Below are 22,559 nucleotides of genomic sequence, written 5' to 3'. Positions count from 1 at the left end.
GACTGTACAGCAGCACAGCTGTACCGATGCAGGTGTGTTGCTAAAAGGTCTCCCATGTAGGCACTCTACGCAGACGGGAGAGAGCTCTCCTGCGGGCATAATTAAACCACCCCCAAGGAGTCACAGTAGCTATGTCGGCAGAAGAAGCTCTCCTACTGACATAACACTGTGCCCACTACCACTTATGCTGGCAAAACTATGTCACTCAGGGTTCCCCCTCCCCCCCCGAGCAGCATAAGTTCTACTAACAAAAGTGTTAGTACAGATGTAGGAATTAGGCTCTGTCAGGTCACCTGGTTTGGATAGCAAGTGTGAAAAATAGGGATGGGGGTAGGGGGTAATAGGCACCGATATAAGAGAGAGCCCCAAATACAGTATCTGGACTGTCCCTGTGAAATCAGGACATCTGGTCACCCTAGGTTTGGATCATCCTTTTCATAGCAGAATTTTTTACCCATGGGGAAGCAGAAAGCAAAGGTTTGTGCTGGGGTGGCAAATCAAATGGATGAAGGGAGAGCAGTGTTAGCTTCTGTCCTTTATACAGTCTTGGTAAAGACAATACTGATCGTAGCTTTTTCCAGCAGTGTTGCCAACTCTTTTTGATTTTTATTGTAAATCTTCCAATATTTGTCATGGTATTTTTTGGTAAAGCCTCAGTACCTGGAGTCAGGTGAAAGTCTTTTCTAAACGTAACTTCATTCTCATTATTTTAAAAAGTGAGTTTCTAGCCTAAATGGTCAAGCTTTGAGACACTTGCGACAATGTAACCCCGAAAGACTCACACACCAGAAGGAAAATAAAAACCTAAAATATATTTTTAATTGAGGTAGGAGGCTGTGTCTGACTCTCAATTTTTGAAGGCTGGGGTTAGCAGTACTGATAGTGCAAAACAGTGCTGTGGCAGCTGATACATTGTCAAAAGCTGTAAATGAGGGCAGTGCCAGAGGAGGGCTGTAAAAAGTGACAGCAGCAGTAAGAATAAAAGAATAATAAAAACCTTGGATGTCTGATGCACTTTTACAAGAAGGAGGAGCAACAAAGGGGTGGAGAATATTGGGCTGGTGATTGTGGTTAATCCTCTGCTCTGTCACACAAAAATCCAAGATTCAGGCCATGTCTAGACTACCCGCCGTATCGGCGGGTTAAAATCGATTGCTCGGGGATCGATATATTGCGTCTCATCTAGACGCGATATATCGATCCCCGAGCACGCTTATATCTATTCTGGAACTTCACCAACCCCAATGGAGTTGCGGAATCGACAGGGGGAGCCGCAGACATCGATCCCACGTGGTCAGGACAGCTGAGTAATCCGATCTTTAGATATTTGACTTCAGCTACGTTAGTCACATAGCTGAAGTTGCGTATCTAAGATCGATTTCCCCCTGTAGTGTAGACCAGCCCTCAGTCTCTCATCCACTGGGTAGATAAAGCTGTGCAGATAAAGCAACTGGTTTTTAAAACTGATTTCATTCAAGGTGAAATACATTATTGGACAAATCCCCTGGAGGTTGGGAGTGCCTCAGATAAATTGCTCAGCACTGATCCAGGAGCATTATTAATTAGCTCTGAAGAGAGAACCTTGCAGCCCTACTCATCCAACGAATGACAACAAGGCCTTCAGGAAGAATTAAGTTCTCCTGCATAGAGAACTTTCCACTAGGTTTCCAGCAAAACAAACACATGCCACAGAAAAGGCTTTTAATTTCTCTTTTTGTTTGTTTCTTGCTGCCTTTCAGCTATGAATTCCCGCCCTGCCCCCTCCCCCGCCCCAAGATCAGAACAGTGTAGAGAAAGAAGTACATATACCCCCCCTCCACAACTTGGTCAGATCGTGCAGGCTTTACTCTCTTGAAATTCCCATGGGAATTAATAGGAAAGACTGCAGGACTGACTCTCTTTTTAATTTCATTTGTAAAACTTCTTTTTAAATACAAAAGACACATGTTCTGTTAGCCACAGTGTTCTCTGGGGTACATGTTAATACTCCATTAATACCTTTCTGGGGCGGTTACAAGCTCATTCAGTTTTGGCCCTGTGCCTCAAAACACAGCTGTGGTATACATTAAGGGCCCTTTAATGTACTCCATGTCCTGAGATATTGATTAAGTAATACAGTACTTCTTGCTATTGTTATCTTGCTATTGAACCCTCAGCAAATAATGATGAAAGACCAGGCTAAGCAGATATGTAACTAGCAGACAGCTCCTTTTGAAAGTGAAGGAGCCTTGCTAGACTGCAAAAACAGCCATTTGAAAAAAAATGACCTTTTAAAAAAAAAATAGATTTTATATACAGTTTCAGCTGACATGGCTGTGGTGCTTCTGTTCTTGGAGCCCATCTTGGATACAAAAGACACTGAGATAGCTTAAACCAAGGGCTTATCTACATTTAAAAGTTACATCAGCATAGCAACCTCTCTTAAGGATGTGAAAAAATCCACACTGCTGAGAGATGTAGCTAAACTGACCTGACCCCCCAGTGTAGACAGTGCTAGGTTGATGGAAGAATTCTTCTTTTGACCTAGGTACTGCTTCTTCGAGAGGTGAATTAACTCCAGTGATGAACACCTCATGTCACAAGAGGTAATGCCTACATTTAAAGGAACTGTGCCACTGTGGCATTTTAAGTGTAGACCTAGCCCAAATTACACCGTGTCTACAGAGATAATATGGCTGTAATAGAGGCATGTACTGAAAATCAGCTGTTTGTAGGAGCCTGGAATGCAGCAGTGCTGTTCCATTGTATGTTGGCCACTCCAGAAATTCAGACTGAGCTTCAATCTAACAGTGCTGACTGCTTTAAAAGTTGCTTGCAATGAGGAAAATTAGGCCCGTGCCATCTTCTGCTTTTTAAATGATCTACTGTGAAGGCCTGAAAGCTGGTGGGTTTTAAGGTTATTTTTTCTGCTTATATTTCACCTTAGGAATTTCAAGAATGATAAAGGGGAAGACTTGACAGAGGACTTGGATGACTAAGGGCTTGTCTCCCCTGGCAATTAACAGCGCTGCAACTTTCTGGCTCAGAGGTGTGAAAAAACCACCCTCCTGAGCGCAGCGAGTTGTAGCGCTGTAAAGCACCAGTGTAAACAGGGCTGCAGCGCCGGGAGCAACGCCCCTCGTTGAGGTGGGTTTTTTTAGAACGTTGGGAGAGCTCTTGCCCCGTGCTGCACCGCAACCACACAGGGCACGTTAAAGCACTGCCGCAGCAACGCTTTAGCGTTGCTAGTGTAGCCTAGCACTCAGTATGTACTGGGAGTTACCTTAACTCCTGACTGAAGAGATGGGAGTGCTGACTCCTTCAGGGAAAAGAATTTTTCTTCCAATTGTATGAACAAAACTAAGGATAATCAGTATTAATAAAAATCCCTTCCCTCAATTGCTTAGGCTTCACCTCTTTGGCACTGTGATGTCACAGTACCAGGGTCAGTGCAATCATTTAGGCGACCTAGGCAGTCACCTAGGGCGCTGGAATTTGGGGGGCACCATTTTCTTCGGCAGCAACCGCAGCGGCTGGATCTTCGGCCACCCCGGTCGCCACCGGCATTTAGGCGGAGGGAGCTGGGCCGAGGAGCTCGGGGAGGGCTGCCTGCAGCAAGTAAGGAGGGGAGAGCAGCACGCAGGGGAACTCTCCGCCCCAGCTCACCCCTGCCCCGCCTCCTCCCTGTGCACGCTGTGGCTGCTTCACTTCTCCCACATCCCAGGCTTGCAGCGCCAAGCAGCTTAGGTGCCACAAGCCTGGGAGGCGGGAGAAGTGAAGCAGCCAGGGCGTGTTCATGCGCAGAGCAGAGATGAGCTGAGGCGAGGGGGGCACCTCAGGGTAGGGGCGCAGGGGGTGGGAGGGTGCAAGGTGGAAGTTTCACCTAGGGTGTGAAACATCCTTGCACCAGCCCTGACAGTACCACCACCTGTCCAGTCATCCATAAGATCTCCCAGGATAAACAAATCTAAACTTGTAATGAAAAAAATGCAGTTGTCTTTATAGATCACAAATAGGCAATGACAAGCAGAAACATTTTTTTTTTCCTTTGCAGATCATCTTTAAGGATTGGTTAAGAGCCACTTATTGAGGCTTGTTCTCAAGAATTCTTTTCCTGGCAAACACAATCTGGTTGCTAAAATGCAGGATTCAAAAAAGGGAAAACTTTGTACTACATGCTCCTGAACCTGTCAAGGGTGTATTGGTTCCAGGCTATCTTCCTCTTGCTTATCCAGCAAATGTTTTGAGCTGGAATAGGATTCACCCAGTGCTTTGCTTACACTATTATTACCCTCTAGGTAACATGTAAAACTCAACTATTCTGACATCAGTTGTCAAATCTAAAGTCACTGGAGATGAAAATATTGCTAGTTTGGCATCTTTGCTTTGATATTGTTAACTCATGTTTGAAAGTTCAGTACTAGAATGGTTCTGCATTAATGGTGACCTTTCCAGTTGTTAAATCTTTATTTCTTGTTTGTGCATAATGTTAATTGGGAAGCAGTGTGCTCCAGTGGACAGGGCATTTGGCCCGGAGCTGAGGCCTCCATTCTGTTACAGGCTCTCCCATTGACTAGATACATGAGAGTGGGTAAGCCCCTTCATCTTATCTCTGTTTCCCCACCTGTAAAACGGGGAAATCATACTTTCCTTCTTAGAAAAAGCTTCAAATGCTTCTGAGGCATCAGCTTCTAGTTTTGCAGTTCTTTCATGCTCTCCCCCACTGGCTCAATGCAGTCACCACAGAACACTTAGTTGTTAGCGTTAAAGAAGCCAGTCTCCATTGCATTAAGTGAAGGTGCTTTTTAAAGTGCTTACAGCATAGAGCTTGTTCAGGCAGCCTGCAAAATCTGAGGCTGCAAGGGTCCTTGGATGGGTTCCCAGGGTTTCCAAATTGCTGTGTCATGCATGCTGCATATGCAAATATATGAGATCACCAGGAGGAGTTTGAGGAGGCAGCAAAGACAATTTGTGTGCCCTAGGCAGCACGTGAAGACTCAGCACAGAGCATACTCTCTTTATTTTCTCATGCCAGCTGGGATCTCTCGTATTGGACCTGTCAGTCTAGGTAGGAAATTATGTTAGAAGCTGTGCTGCTGAATTCATCCCATGAGAATGAGTCGTGTTCCAAACTGGGGACTCCCTTGACACTCATCCAGCAGCCTACAGCTGGAAAAAGAGCTTTGGATCAAAACAAGGGTTCTTCCTGTTTTGCTGCAAGGCTTTTGAGCCTGTGAGGTGTTGCACTTGCACCTCCTCTCTAAAGACTAGTTGAGAGTGTTATTTTGCTGCTTATTTGGAAGAGGAAATGTCGTGTGGACAGCGTCCCACCATCTGAAAGTCTGTCCTCAAGTCAGAGAGATCAAAGCATGCCCTTACATTTGAGGGATGTGAAAGAGAGGCCAGGAGGGGGAGAACTCTTTGTGGCTCAAGAGGGTAACTGATGCTTCAGAAGTGGGTTGCTGAACTTGTCCCTGCGAGGACAAGGCCTCAGGCTGTCCTTTGCTGTAGCAGTGACACAGGAAATCACTGTATGGCTAGTTTGATAAATTGGTAAGGGCTCATGTACCATACTTCAGTGATGGGTACAGAGGGCTTGTCTACATCAGAAAGTTGCAGCGCTGGTGAGGGAGTTACAGCGCTGCAACTTTGAAGGTGTACACATCTGCAGGGCACCACCAGCGCTGCAACTCCCTGTTTGCAGCGCTGGCCGTACTCCCGTTTTGTCTCGGGTGTAGAGGATCCAGCGCTGGTGATCCAGCGCTGGTAATCCAATGTAGACAGTTACCAGCGCTTTTCTTGACCTCCGTGGAAGGAGGAAGCCTCTGGTAATCAAGCTGGTTTCCTTTCCCGGTTTGCTCTCTCGGTCCCGGAGCCACCCAGCAAACCGCAGGGAAGGAGACCTGCTTGCTCGGGGTTCCGGGACCGAGAGAGCAAACCGGGAACGCCGCGGTTTGCTCTCTCGGTCCCGGAGCCACCCAGCAAACCGCAGGGAAGGAGACCTGCTTGCTCGGGGTTCCGGGACCGAGAGAGCAAACCGGGAAAGGAAACCAGCTTCGCCGCGGTTTGCTCTCTCGGTCCCGGAACCCCGAGCAAGCAGGTCTCCTTCCCTGCGGTTTGCTGGGTGGCTCCGGGACCGAGAGAGCAAACCGCGGCGTTCCCGGTTTGCTCTCTCGGTCCCGGAACCCCGAGCAAGCAGGTCTCCTTCCCTGCGGTTTGCTGGGTGGCTCCGGGACCGAGAGAGCAAACCGCGGCGTTCCCGGTTTGCTCTCTCGGTCCCGGAACCCCGAGCAAGCAGGTCTCCTTCCCTGCGGTTTGCTGGGTGGCTCCGGGACCGAGAGAGCAAACCGCGGCATTCCCGGTTTGCTCTCTCGGTCCCGGAACCCCGAGCAAGCAGGTCTCCTTCCCTGCGGTTTGCTGGGTGGCTCCGGGACCGAGAGAGCAAACCGCGGCGAAGCTGGTTTCCTTTCCCGGTTTGCTCTCTCGTCCCGGAACCCCCCTTGAAGCCGCCCAACAGCGCTGCAGTGTGGCCACATCTAACACCACTTGCAGCGCTGGTTGCTGTAAGTGTGGCCACTCTGCAGCGCTGGCCCTATACAGCTGTACTAATACAGCTGTAACAACCAGCGCTGCAAAATTTTAGATGTAGACATGGCCAGAGTAATTATCTAGATATCTGCTCCAAAACCTGTGTGTGTTGAGTCAAACCATATAGTCACTTTCATGAAGCATCATCTGACCAATCAACATAATTAAAGAAACTAAAGCACAAGTAGTTCCAAGTTGGAGAATGTCTGAAGAACATACTTTTGATCGGTGTGTGTGTTGTTTGTAAGGCTGGCTGGATACATGTTTGTGATTTTAGGTAACAGATGAGGCAACTTATATCATGGAACCTAATGATTGTTAATATTCCTGTAAGGGTGATAAAGGGACATTGCTAGGCTTTGGAAGACAGTTCTGGTTTTATTTTATTTTAAAATAAATAAAAAATAAAGCAAGTCCAGAATAGCTGCAAGATAGAGAAGGACAACAGCACAGATCTCTCCTGCTGACTTTTTTTTTTTTTTTTAAAAGGAATGCAGGAGGGGAAGAAATTTGCTCAGATTGGCACAGTTCAAAGTCATCTTCACTATCATTAGTTATGTCCTTCTTATTGTTGACCTTGGATTATGAAACTGTGGAACAGCACTGGGTAGCTCTGTCCTGATGTACAATGGGGAACAAAATATTCTTAGATTCCAAAAGCAGCAAGTATAGTAAACACCACATAAGCTTACCATACTGTTGGTTTTGTACCATTTCTCAGGTTGCCTGCTACTTCCTGTGTTCCAAGCACGGTCTTCCTTCAAATTCTTCCCCCAAACCTCTTTTTCTTCCCTGTTCTGTATTAGCTGGGGAAAATGGCTTTGTAACAAATTGCACGTTCAAGGTATTTTAATCAGCAACATCTGTATACCACATTGTGTCCACACACATCAGCTGTCTGCCTTTTAGAAGCATTGGCTGCTAGAGGGCTGTAATGCCAAAGTTGAGGTCTTTTGTTTAGTCCGGCTAAACCCCATGCAATCTGCAATGGTTTTGCCCCTTTGTAGACAAGAATTTACAAGTATGTGATTGCACATGTTCAGTGAGATCTAACTCACATTGCAGAAAGCATCTAAAAGCTCCTGCTCTACTGCAACACCTATTGAATTCCTGATGTCTGTTTCCAGCAACAGGTGAACACAATGGAAGATAATGTGCTTCTTCATTCTTTAACAATTGTAAGAGGAGTTGTATGTGGACACAGCAAAATGTTTTTGTCAAAACCAGAGTTGCTTTGTGGACTTGCTATATCTTGCAAAGACAAGCAAGGCAGCCACCTATTTCTGCAACTGATATCCCTGCAAGGATTTCCTTGATTAGAATAGACACTAGCTGAAGAGAACTTTCACAATGCAAACATATGTAGTGTTGACTTTGTGAGTCTGCTTCAGGGTGGATTGATTTTAAATCAGCAAGTGGAAAGCCTCAATTTAAATTGATTTTGAATCAACTTTTCCATATTAATTTACCCTATTTTCTAAGTAAAGGTGCTTTCTCATTGGTTGATACAAATATTAAAACATGTTGATTAACAAATAGAGCCTTTATATTAGATTTTGTACCTATCTTTTTTATATGTAGGAGGTACACTATAACTATATACATTTATCTAAGCAATTATATAGCTTAATATTTTCAGATTCTTAATTGTACACTTTTAGAAAGTTAGAAAATGGTGAATGATATATTGCTTAAATAGATAACATTTTGCTCATGAATTACTGTCAATCTGCATTAGGATAGTAACTGGAATTTAATTACGCACCACCATATAAAATATATTTTTGTTAAACAAAACAACCTTAAATGTTTTGGACACAAACTTCTTATCAAAACATGTTTCACATTTACAATTGTTTTATTAATCCCACAGTTCCTTTAACTGTAATTGTGAATTAAATTGATTATTTCAGGTCATCCTGGGAAAATGTTCAAATATGCCTAAGTGCAGGTGACTGGTGCTTAAGTTCTTACTCACCTTCGTCTCTTGAAAATGATACTCTCCTAAATTACTTAGGCTGATTTATTGTGCCATATTTATAAAGCTTGACCTCAAAAGTTAGAATCATGGGGAAAACATCTTTATATAGAAAAGCCAACTTTAACTCAAAGGTTTTGATAGAGGCTCATGGAGTCAGCATATTTTTTTGTACTTAAATGTTAGGAGTATAAGAAGTTTGGGCTTTAACATATTTTGGACTAAATTCAGATTTCATTTCAACAGAAAAAATGTAACAATCAAAATAAGATTTAAATAAAAAATGTATTTTTATCCACCCTGGTCTGCACTGTATCCAGACAAAATGAAACATAAATGGGAAATTTACTTTTGTTTGTCCCAAGGGTTAACTCTTGAAGTGTATTTTAAAATCACAACTTAAATAATATTGTTAACCATTTTTCTGCTTATCCTTGAATCAGGAATATCCAGCTAATAATCTAATGCAATGGTGACAAATATTATAATATTTTATTCATATGAAGGGAAAGTTATTGAAAATAAGTTCTTGACTACCAGATATTCTTTTGAGTGTTCAACAGAGGTGCTTAATGACATGGTACATACTTTTATCTCTGCTCATTAGCTGATAACAGTATATTATTGTGGTATGGGCTGGGGGTTTCCATAAATGTGGTTCAGAACCAGAGGTAATTCATCTGAACAAACTGACATATCTTGAAATGATCCTTGTGTCTTCAAATACTATGGAGTCGGGGAGGAAGAGATGGAACAGTTTGTGAGAGTGCAGAACTTTTAGTTTGAGGACATTAGGCATACATGTGTGCTTGTGTTGCTTTTTACTTTATACCTTTTGTTTTAGTTTTGTATACTTAAAACTCACACTGCTTACTCTGAAATTTCAGAGCAAAACACAGCAAAATTCAGCTGATTTGAGCAGGAAAATCCTTGCAGATTTTGCCAACATTTACAATTTGTATTCTATAGTATGTGAGCTCAAAAGATAGGCTCTAGCAAAACAAAACCCTTCAAACACATCCATTTAATACTGTGAATCAAAATAAGACTAACCTAGCTATCCTATTAATCTACAAACCTCCCCATGCAAAAGGCTTCCAAGAGGATCTAAGATGGTATCCATGATGATAAAATGTACATGGCTGATAGTCTAGACAGTAAAGTCTCCCAAGAAAATCAGTGCCTTTGCTTCAGCTACCTGAAAGCTTAGCTAATCTTTCCTCCTTTTTAGATTTTTCCTTAGAAGACTCTAGTCCCCCCACTGGGTTCTGGGATTGGACAAAACCCCCAAATTACTCCCTCTCCTACTCAGATCATGAACCATCACCCTGATTCACCCCACACAAATGGATTCAATCAAATTCCCAAATTGTGTGGGAGCAAACTCTATCAAACCAAGTAACCTAGGAGTGGAAGAACTAGTCAAGCAGAACCACCACCCCTTGACCACTTCTAAAATGAATGCAGCAGTGCTTAGGACACCATCCTATGATCCCACTGCCCTTGCAGGTGGTTGTGGCTCTCAGCTGTCCCTAATCTATGTGAAGCCCCTGCATAAATTGGTTAAATAGGCCAAGTTGTCAGCAATGTGCAGGTAATACACAGCTCTATATCTGATATAAAAGATGTAAATAACACCATTTTCTAATTCTAACATACAGAAAAGATCAGTGCCTGGCTGAGGAGCATGTGGTTGAAATCGAACCCAGACAAGAAAGGATTGATACTTGTGGGGAAAGGGAAGCAGTTTGAAAAACTTGCCTCCTCCATAGCTACTCCTTCAGGCATCTACCTATTCATTGTAATTTCATAGCCTCAGGCTCCTGAATGTGGAGGCCTAAACCCACTCACGTTCACTTACACTGGGCCAGAAGACTTAGAGCTAGCAACAATGATCCACAGTTTTGACCTCCATGCCCAATAACTGCAACTCCCATATCTGAGAATGAAGTCAGACAGCCTGACGAAGCATCAGCTGGTACAGCACCTGCTTGCTTGCTCAGCAACATGAACTGCTGTAAACATGTTGACCTTCTGCCTTGCATAATGGCTTCCCCTGGAACTACAGTACTACCACCTTTAGTGGTTATTTTGTATTGAAAGTAGTCTTTTTTTCCTTCTTAACCCTCTCCCCCTCAATGTGTTTAAATCTCAGGTTAGTTTTGTTTTAAAAAGTTGCAGAGTAAAGGTTGAAAACATAGCTCAGGCTCAAGAATGAGAAGACATATACAACCCATTTTTTTTAAACCTCTATTTTGAAGCCACTGTATTTGGGGATGGAGGTAAAAAAAAGAGGGCTGACATGATTTTGGATTCTGCTATGTTTTTCAAGGGTTCTGTTTAATATTCAGAGCCTCTACAAGATTGTCTGCCTGCCTATACTCTTATGGCAGTTATATGCTACTAACACAGTGAAACTGATGACTAATAGGCTGAGATTTTTAAGGACAAGAGGGAAGCAGAACTTTCAAAGGAGCCAGCCCATGAAAGAGGTAAGAATGAGCATGACCTCTGACTGTTCAGAACCAAATGTTCAGAACCAGAATTGATCTCTGATTTACTTTTCTCATAAGCAGCTCACTACTTGGTCTTGTGCATTTCTGGAACAAAACAACCTCTCCTCTTTGTTTCTTTCTTTCTTCATGGAGTGAAGAGAGAGGCTTATAGTTGTATATTTCTGGAGGAACTTAAGATACCAGCAAGGGTAGCCATATTAGTACACATTGAAACCTATAGTCAAGCATGATCAAGTCCAGTGACCCTGACAAAGAAGTCCTGATGGGTAGTAGTAGTCAAACGTAGAAAACTTCCTCTGAACCTTGCAATTAAAACCAGGGCTGGTTTCTGTCAGTTGACTGGGCTTATGGGGCTGTTTAATTGCAGAGTAGATGATGTGACTGAGCTTTAGGGAGGGTCCCAGAGTTCAGGCTCAGCTTGAGCCCTGATGTTGACACTGTAATTAAATAGCCCCTTAGCCGAGTCAGCTGCACGGGCGAGGTGCTTAGCGCAGCGCAGACACGGCCGGAGAGCCACGCTGGGGATGAACAGCATGTACTGGACCAAGGCCTGTTTTCCAGCTACTCCAGTCCTTCTTCAGGCCTGCTTCCCCGGGGCAGGACTGGCACAAGGGCCGTTGGGTGACGGCCTTGGGCGGCAGAGCAAGCCCGGGTCACGCGGCAGGGGTACCGCTCCTGCGCGGCTCGCTCCAGCCGGCGGCCGTTGCTCGCTGCAGGGCTAGGCGGCAACACGCCGCAGCCGTCCGGGGGCGGGCGCTCGCAGCCAACCTCCTGCAGGCGCCCCCGGGCACGTCCCTGCACAGCGATAACGGGGCGGTGCGGACTGAGCCAACGCCCCTGCCCGCGGCTTGCCCGTCACGTGGTGTCTGATCATCCCCCCCTTACAATCGCCCCACACCGCTCCCTCCTGCGCATGCGCCTTCTCCGCTAACCCACCCCGTCGCCCTTAGGGCAAAATGATTGAGCGTCAGAAGACCCGGAGGAAAGGAGCATGCGCAATGATGAAAAGCCTGCGGGGGGGGTCCGCTGTGGAATGATGAGCGCATGCGTACTGGTGGGCTGGAGGGGGTTTCCGCCCCACCCAGGTTGGGCAGAGCATGCGCAGTGATGGGGGCTCGGGCTGGCCTTATATAGGCTGCGATCAGCTGATCGGCTCCGCATTGCAGAGACGCAGATATGCAGCTGCTGGTTTTGCTGTGTCTGTTGGCTGCTGGTAAGCGGGGCCGGGCCGGGCCGCGCGCTGCTCACGGGGCGGCAGCAGCTGCGGGTAGACTCCGGGCTGGGGCGAACCCGCGTCCCTTGGTGCCCGGGCTGGCCGGGTCGGCGGGGCTCGACCATACGGGTGGAGGGAGCGGGGCGGTTGGATCTAGGGTGGAGGCCGGGCAGCGGCTCCAGCAGCGGGAGCTGCCCGGGGGCAGTGGGGCCGGTGTGTGTGTCTGTATAGGGGGCTGGGTAGAGCGCCCAGGCCTGGTGCCCGAAAGCGCTGGGCGGGGTCCCCTCCCCTCCGCTGAGGTGGGCATGGGAGTTAACCTTCCCGCCGCCGGGAGAGGGGCTCGGAGGTGGGTGATCCAGGCCAAAGTCTGCGCTGTCTCTTGGCTGCCGTGTGTAGTCGGTGCTACACAGAGAGACTAGGTAAATACCGTCCTCAGAGCTTCATCAGACTCAGCAAATACGGCCTGGGTCTTGACCGCGTAAACGCCAGAGATGGGCGCTAACTAATCAGACCTTCCGTGGAGTGAGAGCCGCGACTGGCACAATCAGTATCACCCATCTAACTGTGTGAGTATTGGCCTGAGCTCAGCAGCTCCGGGGGCTAGATGTTGTGTTAAACGACTGATCGCAGCCCTCCCAGTCTGAAGAAAATAGTTGTAACTCTTATAATATCTTTGCTCGTGTTGTTTACAATCAACTCCTTATTTTGTATAGGTGGCCAGGGCAATAGGTTGGTGTATTCTTACTAATTTTGATTTTTCAGATGTCAGTTGAATGCTAACAGTATTGACTCATAAAATTAATACACATTTATGATTTTCAGTACTTCCGGAATAAAACAAGCCTGCCAAATGATCATAACACCTTGAACTCCTTATGTCTAGCGAGCACTAGAATCTTTAGCTTTGTATCTTAAATGTTCAAAGGATTTTTTTGTCTACAAAAACTCTTTGTATCAGGGCACATTCTTCGGAAGATAATGCTGATTCTTGCTGTAAATGACAGCATTGTAAAACACTGTTGGCTGCCAAAACCCTGAAGGAAAAGGAAAAAGCCTTCAAGAGAATGTTGTGGGTGGAGAGTCAGCAGAAAATAAATCTTGCCTGGAGCCTTACTATTACTTTACTAATGACACTGCAGTACTCATCATGATGCAATTTAGTTTGATATTCAGTGCTTCTATAGTGCTACTATGGGTTTAGTATTTTACTTAGTAAATAACTAAATGTTTTGTGCCCCTGCACAGTCTGTATTAATAAAACAAAATATTGGGGGAGTTAACAGACAAGGTGATAAATGAAGAAAGGAATACACAAAATATTTAAGGGGGTTTCTTGCGGTGTAGCGTTCATCACATGACTTTGTAAAGGACCTATCTTAAATCTATCCAAAAAACCTCACAGATCTTGAAAAATTAACTTGATACCTAATTCAAAAACAAATTCTCTAAATAGAGGAGCACTGTCTGGGAACAAAGTGCAGATGAGGAGAGGCCAACCTCCACACCAGTTACTGAAAAATGGGATTGTGCTAAGACTTATAGCAGGATACTGTATCTCATCAGGGATTCAATGCTACTGGCTGAAGGCAGATATACTTGAAGTTTGGAAATCCTACCAACTCTTCTTTTACTGTAAAGGCAAAGAATCCTTCTTTGTTCTTCCACTTGCCAACCCAGGTGCCTGCTAATGTCTGTGTCCATTACTCTGTTCCTCTTGTCAGCCTCTTTGCTGCAGATGGTGATGATGAGGTGTTTCTAGTCTGCCCTGTGGCTTAGGTTTTTTTTTCCTCTCAGTGAATAACTCTGATGCCTCTGTTTGCTACTGTTCATAGCCTGGCAAAGTGTAGATCCACCTCTCATACTTCAACTGGGGTGGGGGAGTGTGTGTGGGGCAGGGCTCTGCCTGGTTCTGCTGCCTCTGCCTGAAACAATTGAGCGCAACAGAGGACTTTTGTTAGACTTGTTTATTCTATAAATACTGTTGGTCTGTGCTTGCTCACATGAGTCTTGCTATGGTCACTATATTTCTTTATGGAAGAATCATGCAGGTTCAAATCAGTTTCCTTACTGTTGAAAATGTTGCAGCATAGTTTGACTTCATGAGCTATTAAAGTCTAGCTTTGTCTGTCATGTCTCAAAGGAATTGTTTGGAAGCTCACTTTAATAATAGATTATTACAGTTGGACAGGACCTCAGGAGATCATCTAGTCCAACCTCCTGCTCAAAGCAGGACCAATCTCCAAATGGCCCCCTCAAGGATTGAACTCACAACCCTATGTTTAGCAGGCTAATGTTCAAACCACTGAGCTATCCCTCTCCCCTGTGGTGGCTGATGAATGTAAGAACTTAAGGCTGTTATTTGTACCCATGCATTCACCACCTTAATTTTAAAGAAGAGACTGTAGAAATAAGCAGGTCTTAAAAATCCTGTTGGATATTACAAAGTAAGTATACTTCTCAGATACAGGTGCCTTTTAAAATATACTTGCTAAAACTGAGTGCCCCACTAATCATTTTGGTCTTTTGTTGTGTAGCTCTGACAGCTGCTGCTTTTCTTCCTCAATCCTTGAGCAATCCCTTTCTGCTCTGTTTTTTGGATGTGGTTGGCAGGTATAATTTGGTGGTATGCAGTAAATGGAGTATGAGGTGGACCTATAGCTGAAAAGAGTCAGAAGACCGAGGCCAAGTCTATATTGGTATAATTATGTTGCTCAGGGCTGTGAAAAATGCACCCTCCTGAGCAATGTACAGTAACTCCTCACTTAACGTTGTAGTTATGTTCCTGAAAAATGCAACTTCAAGTGAAACAATGTTAAATGAATCCAATTTTCCCATAAGATTTAATGTAAATGCAGGGGCTAAGGTTCCAAGGAAATTTTTTGGGGGCAGACAAAAGGCATTATATACTGTACAGTACTGTACTGTGGTGGGGAGGTGCCCTGGCTTACTCCTGGGGCTCAGGGTGCAGAAGGGTGCTCAGGGTGGGGGTGTGGGAGGAGGGAGGAGGTGCAGAGCACTTACTTGGGGCAGCTCTTGTTTGGTGTAGGGGATGTGCATGTGGCTCTGCGCAGTGCGGCACCTTCCCCATGGCTGCAGTTCTGGGAGCTGCCCCTCCACCCCCAGCAGAGCCACCTGGAACGCAGGGGCTTTAGGGGCTGCAGGGCCCTGGTCTGCAGCTCTAATTCCCCTTTCAGAATGTGGCCCTGCAAGCACCGGCTGGAGGACTAAGGAGGAGCAGGGGCAGCCAGTGGTTGGAGAGAGGTGGTGTTTTCCCCGCTGGGGCATCTATGTGCACCCGTGTACTGGCTGGCAGACAAGCATCCATCAAAATGCTGCCAAAAAGTGGCATCATCAAGAGGCAATGCTGCCCAAAAGCGATATTACCAGGAGGCAACGCTGCCGAAATGCTGCTGATTTTTGGTGGCATTTCAGCAGCTATGCCTCTTGAGGTTGCCGCTTCTTGGCGGCATTTCGGCAGATGCTTGTCCACCGGTCATGGTCCTTGGTGACTAGTCATCCAGCGCCCGCCACCTGGAAAAGGTTGGGGACCACTGTCTTCCCCCAGTGCTTCCCCCACCGCTTAGAGGGGGGAGGAGATGGGGAAGAGGAACTTGTGCAATGCTCCCTTGTAAAGTCAGCCAAACGACTTATAAGGGAGTATTGCACAACTTTAAAAGAGCATGTTCCCTAATGTAGCAGCAATGTAACTTCGAAACAATGTTAAGCGGGAGGATGCTAAGTGAGGAGTTGCTGTAGTTATACCGACATAACCCAGGTGTAGTCAGCACTATGTTGAGGGAAAGCTTCTCTAGTTGACATAGGCCTGGTCTATGCTGAGGGGAAGCAGGGTCCGGGGGAGAGAACTGATTTAAGTTATACAACTTCAGCTATGTGAATAACAGCTGAAATCAATGTATTTAGATCTACTCACAGCGGTGTCTTCATTGTAGTAAGTCAGTGGCTGATGCTCTCCCATCAACTCCGCCTGTGCCTCTCACTCTGGTGGAGTACTAGAGTCGATGGGAGAGTGCTCAGCAGGCAATTTATTACATCTAAACTAGATGCCATAAATCGACCCCTGCTGGATCGATTACATTACCCACTGGATCGACAGGCAGCAGACAAGCCCATAGGGAGGTGGATTAACTATGTCTGCATAGTACTGTCTTTATTGAAGTGCTACAGTGCAGCTGAAGTGCTGTATGTCAAGACAAACCCTGAAGAACTGGGAATCTGGGGGCTTGTCTACATCAGAAAGTTGCAGCGCTGGTGAGGGAGTTACAGCGCTGCAACTTTGAAGGTGTACACATCTGCAGGGCACCACCAGCGCTGCAACTCCCTGTTTGCAGCGCTGGCCGTACTCCCGTTTTGTCTCGGGTGTAGAGGATCCAGCGCTGGTGATCCAGCGCTGGTAATCCAATGTAGACAGTTACCAGCGCTTTTCTTGACCTCCGTGGAAGGAGGAAGCCTCTGGTAATCAAGCTGGTTTCCTTTCCCGGTTTGCTCTCTCGGTCCCGGAGCCACCCAGCAAACCGCAGGGAAGGAGACCTGCTTGCTCGGGGTTCCGGGACCGAGAGAGCAAACCGGGAAAGGAGACCAGCTTCGCCGCGGTTTGCTCTCTCGGTCCCGGAGCCAGCCAGCAAACCGCAGGGAAGGAGACCTGCTTGCTCGGGGTTCCGGGACCGAGAGAGCAAACCGGGAACGCCGCGGTTTGCTCTCTCGGTCCCGGAGCCAGCCAGCAAACCGCAGGGAAGGAGACCTGCTTGCTCGGGGTTCCGGGACCGAGAGCAAACCGCGGCGAAGCTGGTTTCCTTTCCCGGTTTGCTCTCTCGGTCCCGGAACCCCGAGCAAGCAGGTCTCCTTCCCTGCGGTTTGCTGGCTGGCTCCGGGACCGAGAGAGCAAACCGCAGCGTTCCCGGTTTGCTCTCTCGGTCCCGGAACCCCGAGCAAGCAGGTCTCCTTCCCTGCGGTTTGCTGGCTGGCTCCGGGACCGAGAGAGCAAACCGCGGCGAAGCTGGTCTCCTTTCCCGGTTTGCTCTCTCGGTCCCGGAACCCCGAGCAAGCAGGTCTCCTTCCCTGCGGTTTGCTGGCTGGCTCCGGGACCGAGAGAGCAAACCGCGGCGAAGCTGGTCTCCTTTCCCGGTTTGCTCTCTCGGTCCCGGAACCCTGAGCAAGCAGGTCTCCTTCCCTGCGGTTTGCTGGGTGGCTCCGGGACCGAGAGAGCAAACCGCGGCGTTCCCGGTTTGCTCTCTCGGTCCCGGAACCCCGAGCAAGCAGGTCTCCTTCCCTGCGGTTTGCTGGGTGGCTCCGGGACCGAGAGAGCAAACCGCGGGGAAGCTGGTTTCCTTTCCCGGTTTGCTCTCTCGTCCCGGAACCCCCCTTGAAGCCGCCCAACAGCGCTGCAGTGTGGCCACATCTAACACCACTTGCAGCGCTGGTTGCTGTAAGTGTGGCCACTCTGCAGCGCTGGCCCTATACAGCTGTACTAATACAGCTGTAACAACCAGCGCTGCAAAATTTTAGATGTAGACATGGCCTGGGTGAGGCTTTTATGTTGCTTTACCTATAAAAGACTTAAGATAAAATGGCAGGTAATGTGGCGTGAAGAAGCTTTAAGAAGTCTAGACCAGATGTCAGCAAACTTTTTGGCCTGAGGGCTATATCTGGGTATGGCAATTGTATGGCAGGCCATGAATGTTCATGAAATTGGGATTGGGGTGCGGGAGGGGGCTTTGGGCTGGTGTGTGTGGGAGGGGAGGATGGCACTGGTTGGAGGTGCAGGCTCTGGGGTGGGGCTGGGGATGAGCGATTTGGGCTGTAGGAGGGTGCTCCAGGCTGGGGCTGAGGGGTTTGGAGGGGGATCAGGGCTGGGGCAGAGGGGATGGCTCCAGCTGGGGGTGCAGGTTCTGGGGTGGGGCTCAGTATGAGGGGTTTGGGGTGCTGGAAGGTGCTCTGGGCTGGGATTGAGGGGTTTGGAGAGCAAGAGGGGGAGCAGGGCTGGAGCAGGAGGCTGGGGCGCAGGAGGGGCTCAGAGGTGCAGGTTCCAGGCAGTGCTTATCTCAAGCAGTACCCTGAAGCAGCGGCATGCCCCCTCTCTGGCTCCTATGCGGAGGTGTGACCAGGCAGCTCTGCGCTGCCCTGCGTGCTTCCCTGTCTGCAGGTGCCACCCCTGCAGCTCCCAGATTGACCAGTGGGAGCACTTGGGGCTGAGGCAGTGTGTGGAGCCCCCTTGCTGCCCCTGCATGTAGGAGCTGCAGGGGGGTCATGCTGCTGCTTCTGGGAGCCATGGAATGCATGTGCAGAGTGGCCCCAGACCCAGCTTGAACTTGGGGACCAGATTAAATCAGCTGGTGGGCTGGATGTGGCCTGCAGGCTGTAGTTTGCCCACCCCTGGTCTAGACATATTGTACTTCCTCTAGTTTTGTATATTACATGAAACTATATCAAATGGCACAAGCGAATCATTTTTGGGAAGAAGGAAAGGGGCAATAGTTGAAGACAACATAATGGGTCTTGAGCATTCTTTTCAATGTAATAATTAGAACCCTACCAAATTCATGGTCCATTTTGGCCAATTTCATGGTCGTGATCATGATTTCAGCTGTCTAAATCTGAAATTTCACATGTTGTAATTGTAGGGGTCCTGACCCCAAAGGGGAGGGGGGGGGAGGAGACAAGGTTATTGTAGGTGTGGGGCACCTGCACCTGAAACTTTTACAATGTAGGAGCCCTTGTAAAGAGAACATCTAAAAGTGGATGACATCAAAAATAAATGAATATATACAAATTAAAAGGATACTATAGATAACTTAAAGGTTAATCTCATTGGGTTTATCCAGCAAGTACTAAAAGCTGTATGATTGTAATGGACAGCACTTTGTCCTCACTTCTCTCCTGGCCTGTCCAGTGCTGGCAACAAACCAAGTGCTATCACAGTGAGGATTTATGTCTCCTGTCATGTGAAAGAGGCTATTATAAAATAGGAACTTGAATAGGGCAACTCTTTTCAGGGCTATAAACTTTAAATTTCTCCCTGCTATCATCCCCAATTAAATAAATCTTAAAAGGAGCAGGAATCTTACTGTTGTGGATTTCCTTCTTGCATTTTATATACTAGTCAATTACAACACTAGACTTGCATAAAGGGAGAAAAATCCTGAAACTGGTAGCTGTAGAAACAGAAGAACAGTGGGCGAAACTTGTAGCTCATAGACCCAGCTTTTGCATTTATATTAGTCAGCAGTAATGCAAGGAACCTACAGGCCTGTATCCTGTAAGACATTGCCTTCAGCAGTTTGCATAAGGCTTGAGGCCTATGAACTTTGACACAGCTAAATGGTGTAATGGCCACTCCTGAGTTTTGGGGAATTGGGAATAGAATGTTTAAGTGGGAAGTTTGTCCATAATGACATCGGGCAACCAGTTGCCAACATCAGCTTTTGGACATCTTAGGATGGGAACATCCTCAGATGTCTTGACTTTGGAAAAGTGCCATGGCAACAAATTGACATGATGAATTCAAATTAATATACCAATCTAAAGGAGAAGGGCACCTCAACATTAATAGGATGAGGAATAAAAATTAAGAAGAGGGGAGAAACCCCCTACTGAATAGGCATTAGACATAGTGATGTCAGCAAAACATATTATAAAAGTTGTATCCCAGCTTATGGGCAGGAGGGGAAGAGAGATGTAGCTCTTGGGAGGTGCCAAGATGATGGCCACTAGTTATGAGGAAGGTAATAACCAACATTTCAGGTGGTTCTGTAAGGAGTGGTATGACCATATAGAATGTACAGAAATTCTGCAGATGGCTATTCTATAGTGTAGAGTTGGGGAATGTGCGTTTGGCTAGATGAAGTAGTCATTGCTACCAACTAAAGCAAGGATCTCAAACTCAGTTTACCTTAGGGCCAGTGCCAGTCCTCAAATCCTCCCAGTGGCCCAGGAAGGTGGTAAAGGAGGGAAGCAGAGGAGGGGTCTGGCATCACACCTTACTCTGAGCCCTTAACCCCTGTCAATCCCTGCGGGTTCTTACCCTCTCCCCCCTTGTGTGGGGTACCTTCAGCCCTTAGATACTGGGGGAGGAAGTCTCCCTCGGCAGCTGGGGCAGGGTTTCCCTTACTTCAGTTCTCTGATTTTTCACATCTCTCAGTACACCTCCACACTCCAGTCCTCTAGCCTTCCTCCTTCTCCCTGTCTGCCTGAAGCAGGGGGGTTTTATTAGGTTCCTGAGAGGGCCTTAATTGACTGCAGGTGCTCCAATTAACTTGTAGCCACCCTCCCTAGTTTACAGGGAACCACACCTTAATTAGCCTTGGGCTTATATATTTACCCTCAAATACTCTACCGCTGCTCCCTGGCTCTCCTGTATCACAAACTTTATACAACTCTTTGCTTGCCAGAGAGTTTTTAGTGTTTCCTGGACACCTGGCAAGGCTTCAGTTTTGTCAGTATGTTGATGTTTGGCCTCAGTGACTGAGTAGTTGAAACCTTCAGGACTGCAGCAAGGTATGCATCAGTTAGTTGCGTGGTATTTTGCCTTGGTTATATTCACTGGGGTGGGGGAGTGAAGCTGACTCTGCCTGGCGACTAGTGATGGTATCTCTGTCCCTCTCCCCCCAGCCAATGGGGGCTGTGGAGGCGGTGTCTGCAGTAGGCAGAGCCACTGCAACCCCTGAGCTAAAGGCTGATTGCTGTGCTAGAGTGAGATTGGAAGAACTATAATAAACCAATGATCTGTGCCCACAAATAACTCATTTGGTTAGTCATCATCCCTGTAGCCGCTATGGGTGACTGGTTCTTTAGTTCATATCTTCATTATTAATCTCGCCTTCCATCCTGTGTTTTCCTATATCTTTGTTCTTTACAACTGAAAGGATACTGTTAGTCAGCTGACTGTCCACCTGCCTCTTCCCCACATGAGCATCTTATTCATATTCTAAAGCTTGTGGCTTCTCCTGATACCTAACTGAGGATTGTTTTTCTGCAGGAAAGTTCTGTGTGCCATGATTGACTTGACTGGCACTTGAGTATAGCCCCTCTTGTGTTGCATTGCATTACTTTGCTGTTGCATTCAGGAGTGAAGAGCAGATACTGAACCAAGTTCACTTTTTTTTAAAGCTACTGGTGGAAAGATGTGTGGAGATGCTTTATTGTGACCTACAGGCTCAATTTGAGTGTTCAAACTATTGGTAAAAGCACTGCAGCAAACTCATCATCTGTGCAACTTCAGATAATGAGCTAAATGTATTTTTGGGTACTTTACCTACCAGTTTTTTACGATCATATTTCCAAGTTTTGGGGATTTTCCAAGCAAATGGGAACTTCCTAAAAAGGAAGTAGTGCTGTCAAATGCATAGGATACACTGAAAACCATATTTTGTATTATTGTAAATCTTCTGTTTTTACTTGCACCATAAAATAATTGGATGGTGTTCCTTTAAAAATCTTATTCCACCTGGGTCCTGCTCACTGTAAGAAGTACAAGACTTGCATCACGCTGTTAGTGTTCTCTGTACCAACCTGGTAACCTGAAAAAAGCATATTATTCCCACTCTTTCTAATCAAAAGATGCTCATTATTTGCATGCTTTGCTGAGAAATAGAGCAGTCCACACTGCTCCCATTTTATGAATCTCTGTCCAATATAGAGCCAAGGAGCAGAAATTTATATTAAAGGTATGCAGCTCAAAACTGATAACAATTAAAATGTGTGGTTAACAAATTTTTGTTTTGTCAAGAGTCTAGTGACCACAAACAACATAGGGACAAAAAGAATAGGACTGATGGTTAACCTTCTTGCAGAAAGAAGTTTGTGAAACAGCTCTGGTGGACTTCTTTCTAGATAAGAACTAAAGTACAACTCAAACACAATTATCCTGGTTTAACAAAAGGTGGCTTTTAAAACCAAACAAATCTGTTAAACCTGTGCAAACCCCTCTGACTTTTTTTTGGTTTAAAGCAGGCTCATTTCACTTTAGTTTAAAAAAAAAATATCTAATTGATATAAGCTAAACCATAGCAAGCCTGGTTTTAAATATAAAAGTCTGCACAGAAGTTTGCACTGACATAACACAACAGGTTTAATACTGCCCCTTATCTAGGACTCTTATTCACTGTATTGCCATCATCCCTGTCTAGTTAAACTGATCCAATACTGCATTTGTGCTTTTCAAAAAACTTCTGAATTCATTACTTCAAATGTTGTTTTAGTAGTATGGACCAGTAGACGGCCTTGTTCGTCTCCTGGCTTCTGCCTGAACTGAGTTTTTCCTGCCATGAAA

General features: G+C 46.3%; 1 protein-coding gene across 4 annotated transcripts in view; it reads left to right on the top strand.

The window, feature by feature from the left end:
- The first annotated feature begins 12,166 nt into the window (after positions 1-12,166).
- LOC115654777 (prosaposin-like) overlaps positions 12,167-22,559 on the top strand; it is a 35,838-nt gene continuing 25,445 nt past the window's right edge. For 3 of the 4 annotated variants that reach the window (XM_030569544.1, XM_030569542.1, XM_030569540.1), the window contains exon 1: positions 12,170-12,274. In XM_030569544.1, coding sequence (XP_030425404.1) covers positions 12,238-12,274 — 37 coding nt within the window. In that variant the 5' untranslated portion in view covers positions 12,170-12,237. Of the gene's footprint in view, positions 12,275-22,559 lie in introns of all 4 variants that reach the window. The other variant, XM_030569541.1, reaches the window with a different exon arrangement.

This window comes from Gopherus evgoodei, chromosome 7 (genome assembly GCF_007399415.2).
Source record: "Gopherus evgoodei ecotype Sinaloan lineage chromosome 7, rGopEvg1_v1.p, whole genome shotgun sequence".
Classification (NCBI taxonomy): Eukaryota; Metazoa; Chordata; order Testudines; family Testudinidae; genus Gopherus; species Gopherus evgoodei.
The sequence above is the reverse complement of the archived record's forward strand: the minus strand, read 5'-3'. Positions and strand labels throughout refer to the sequence as shown.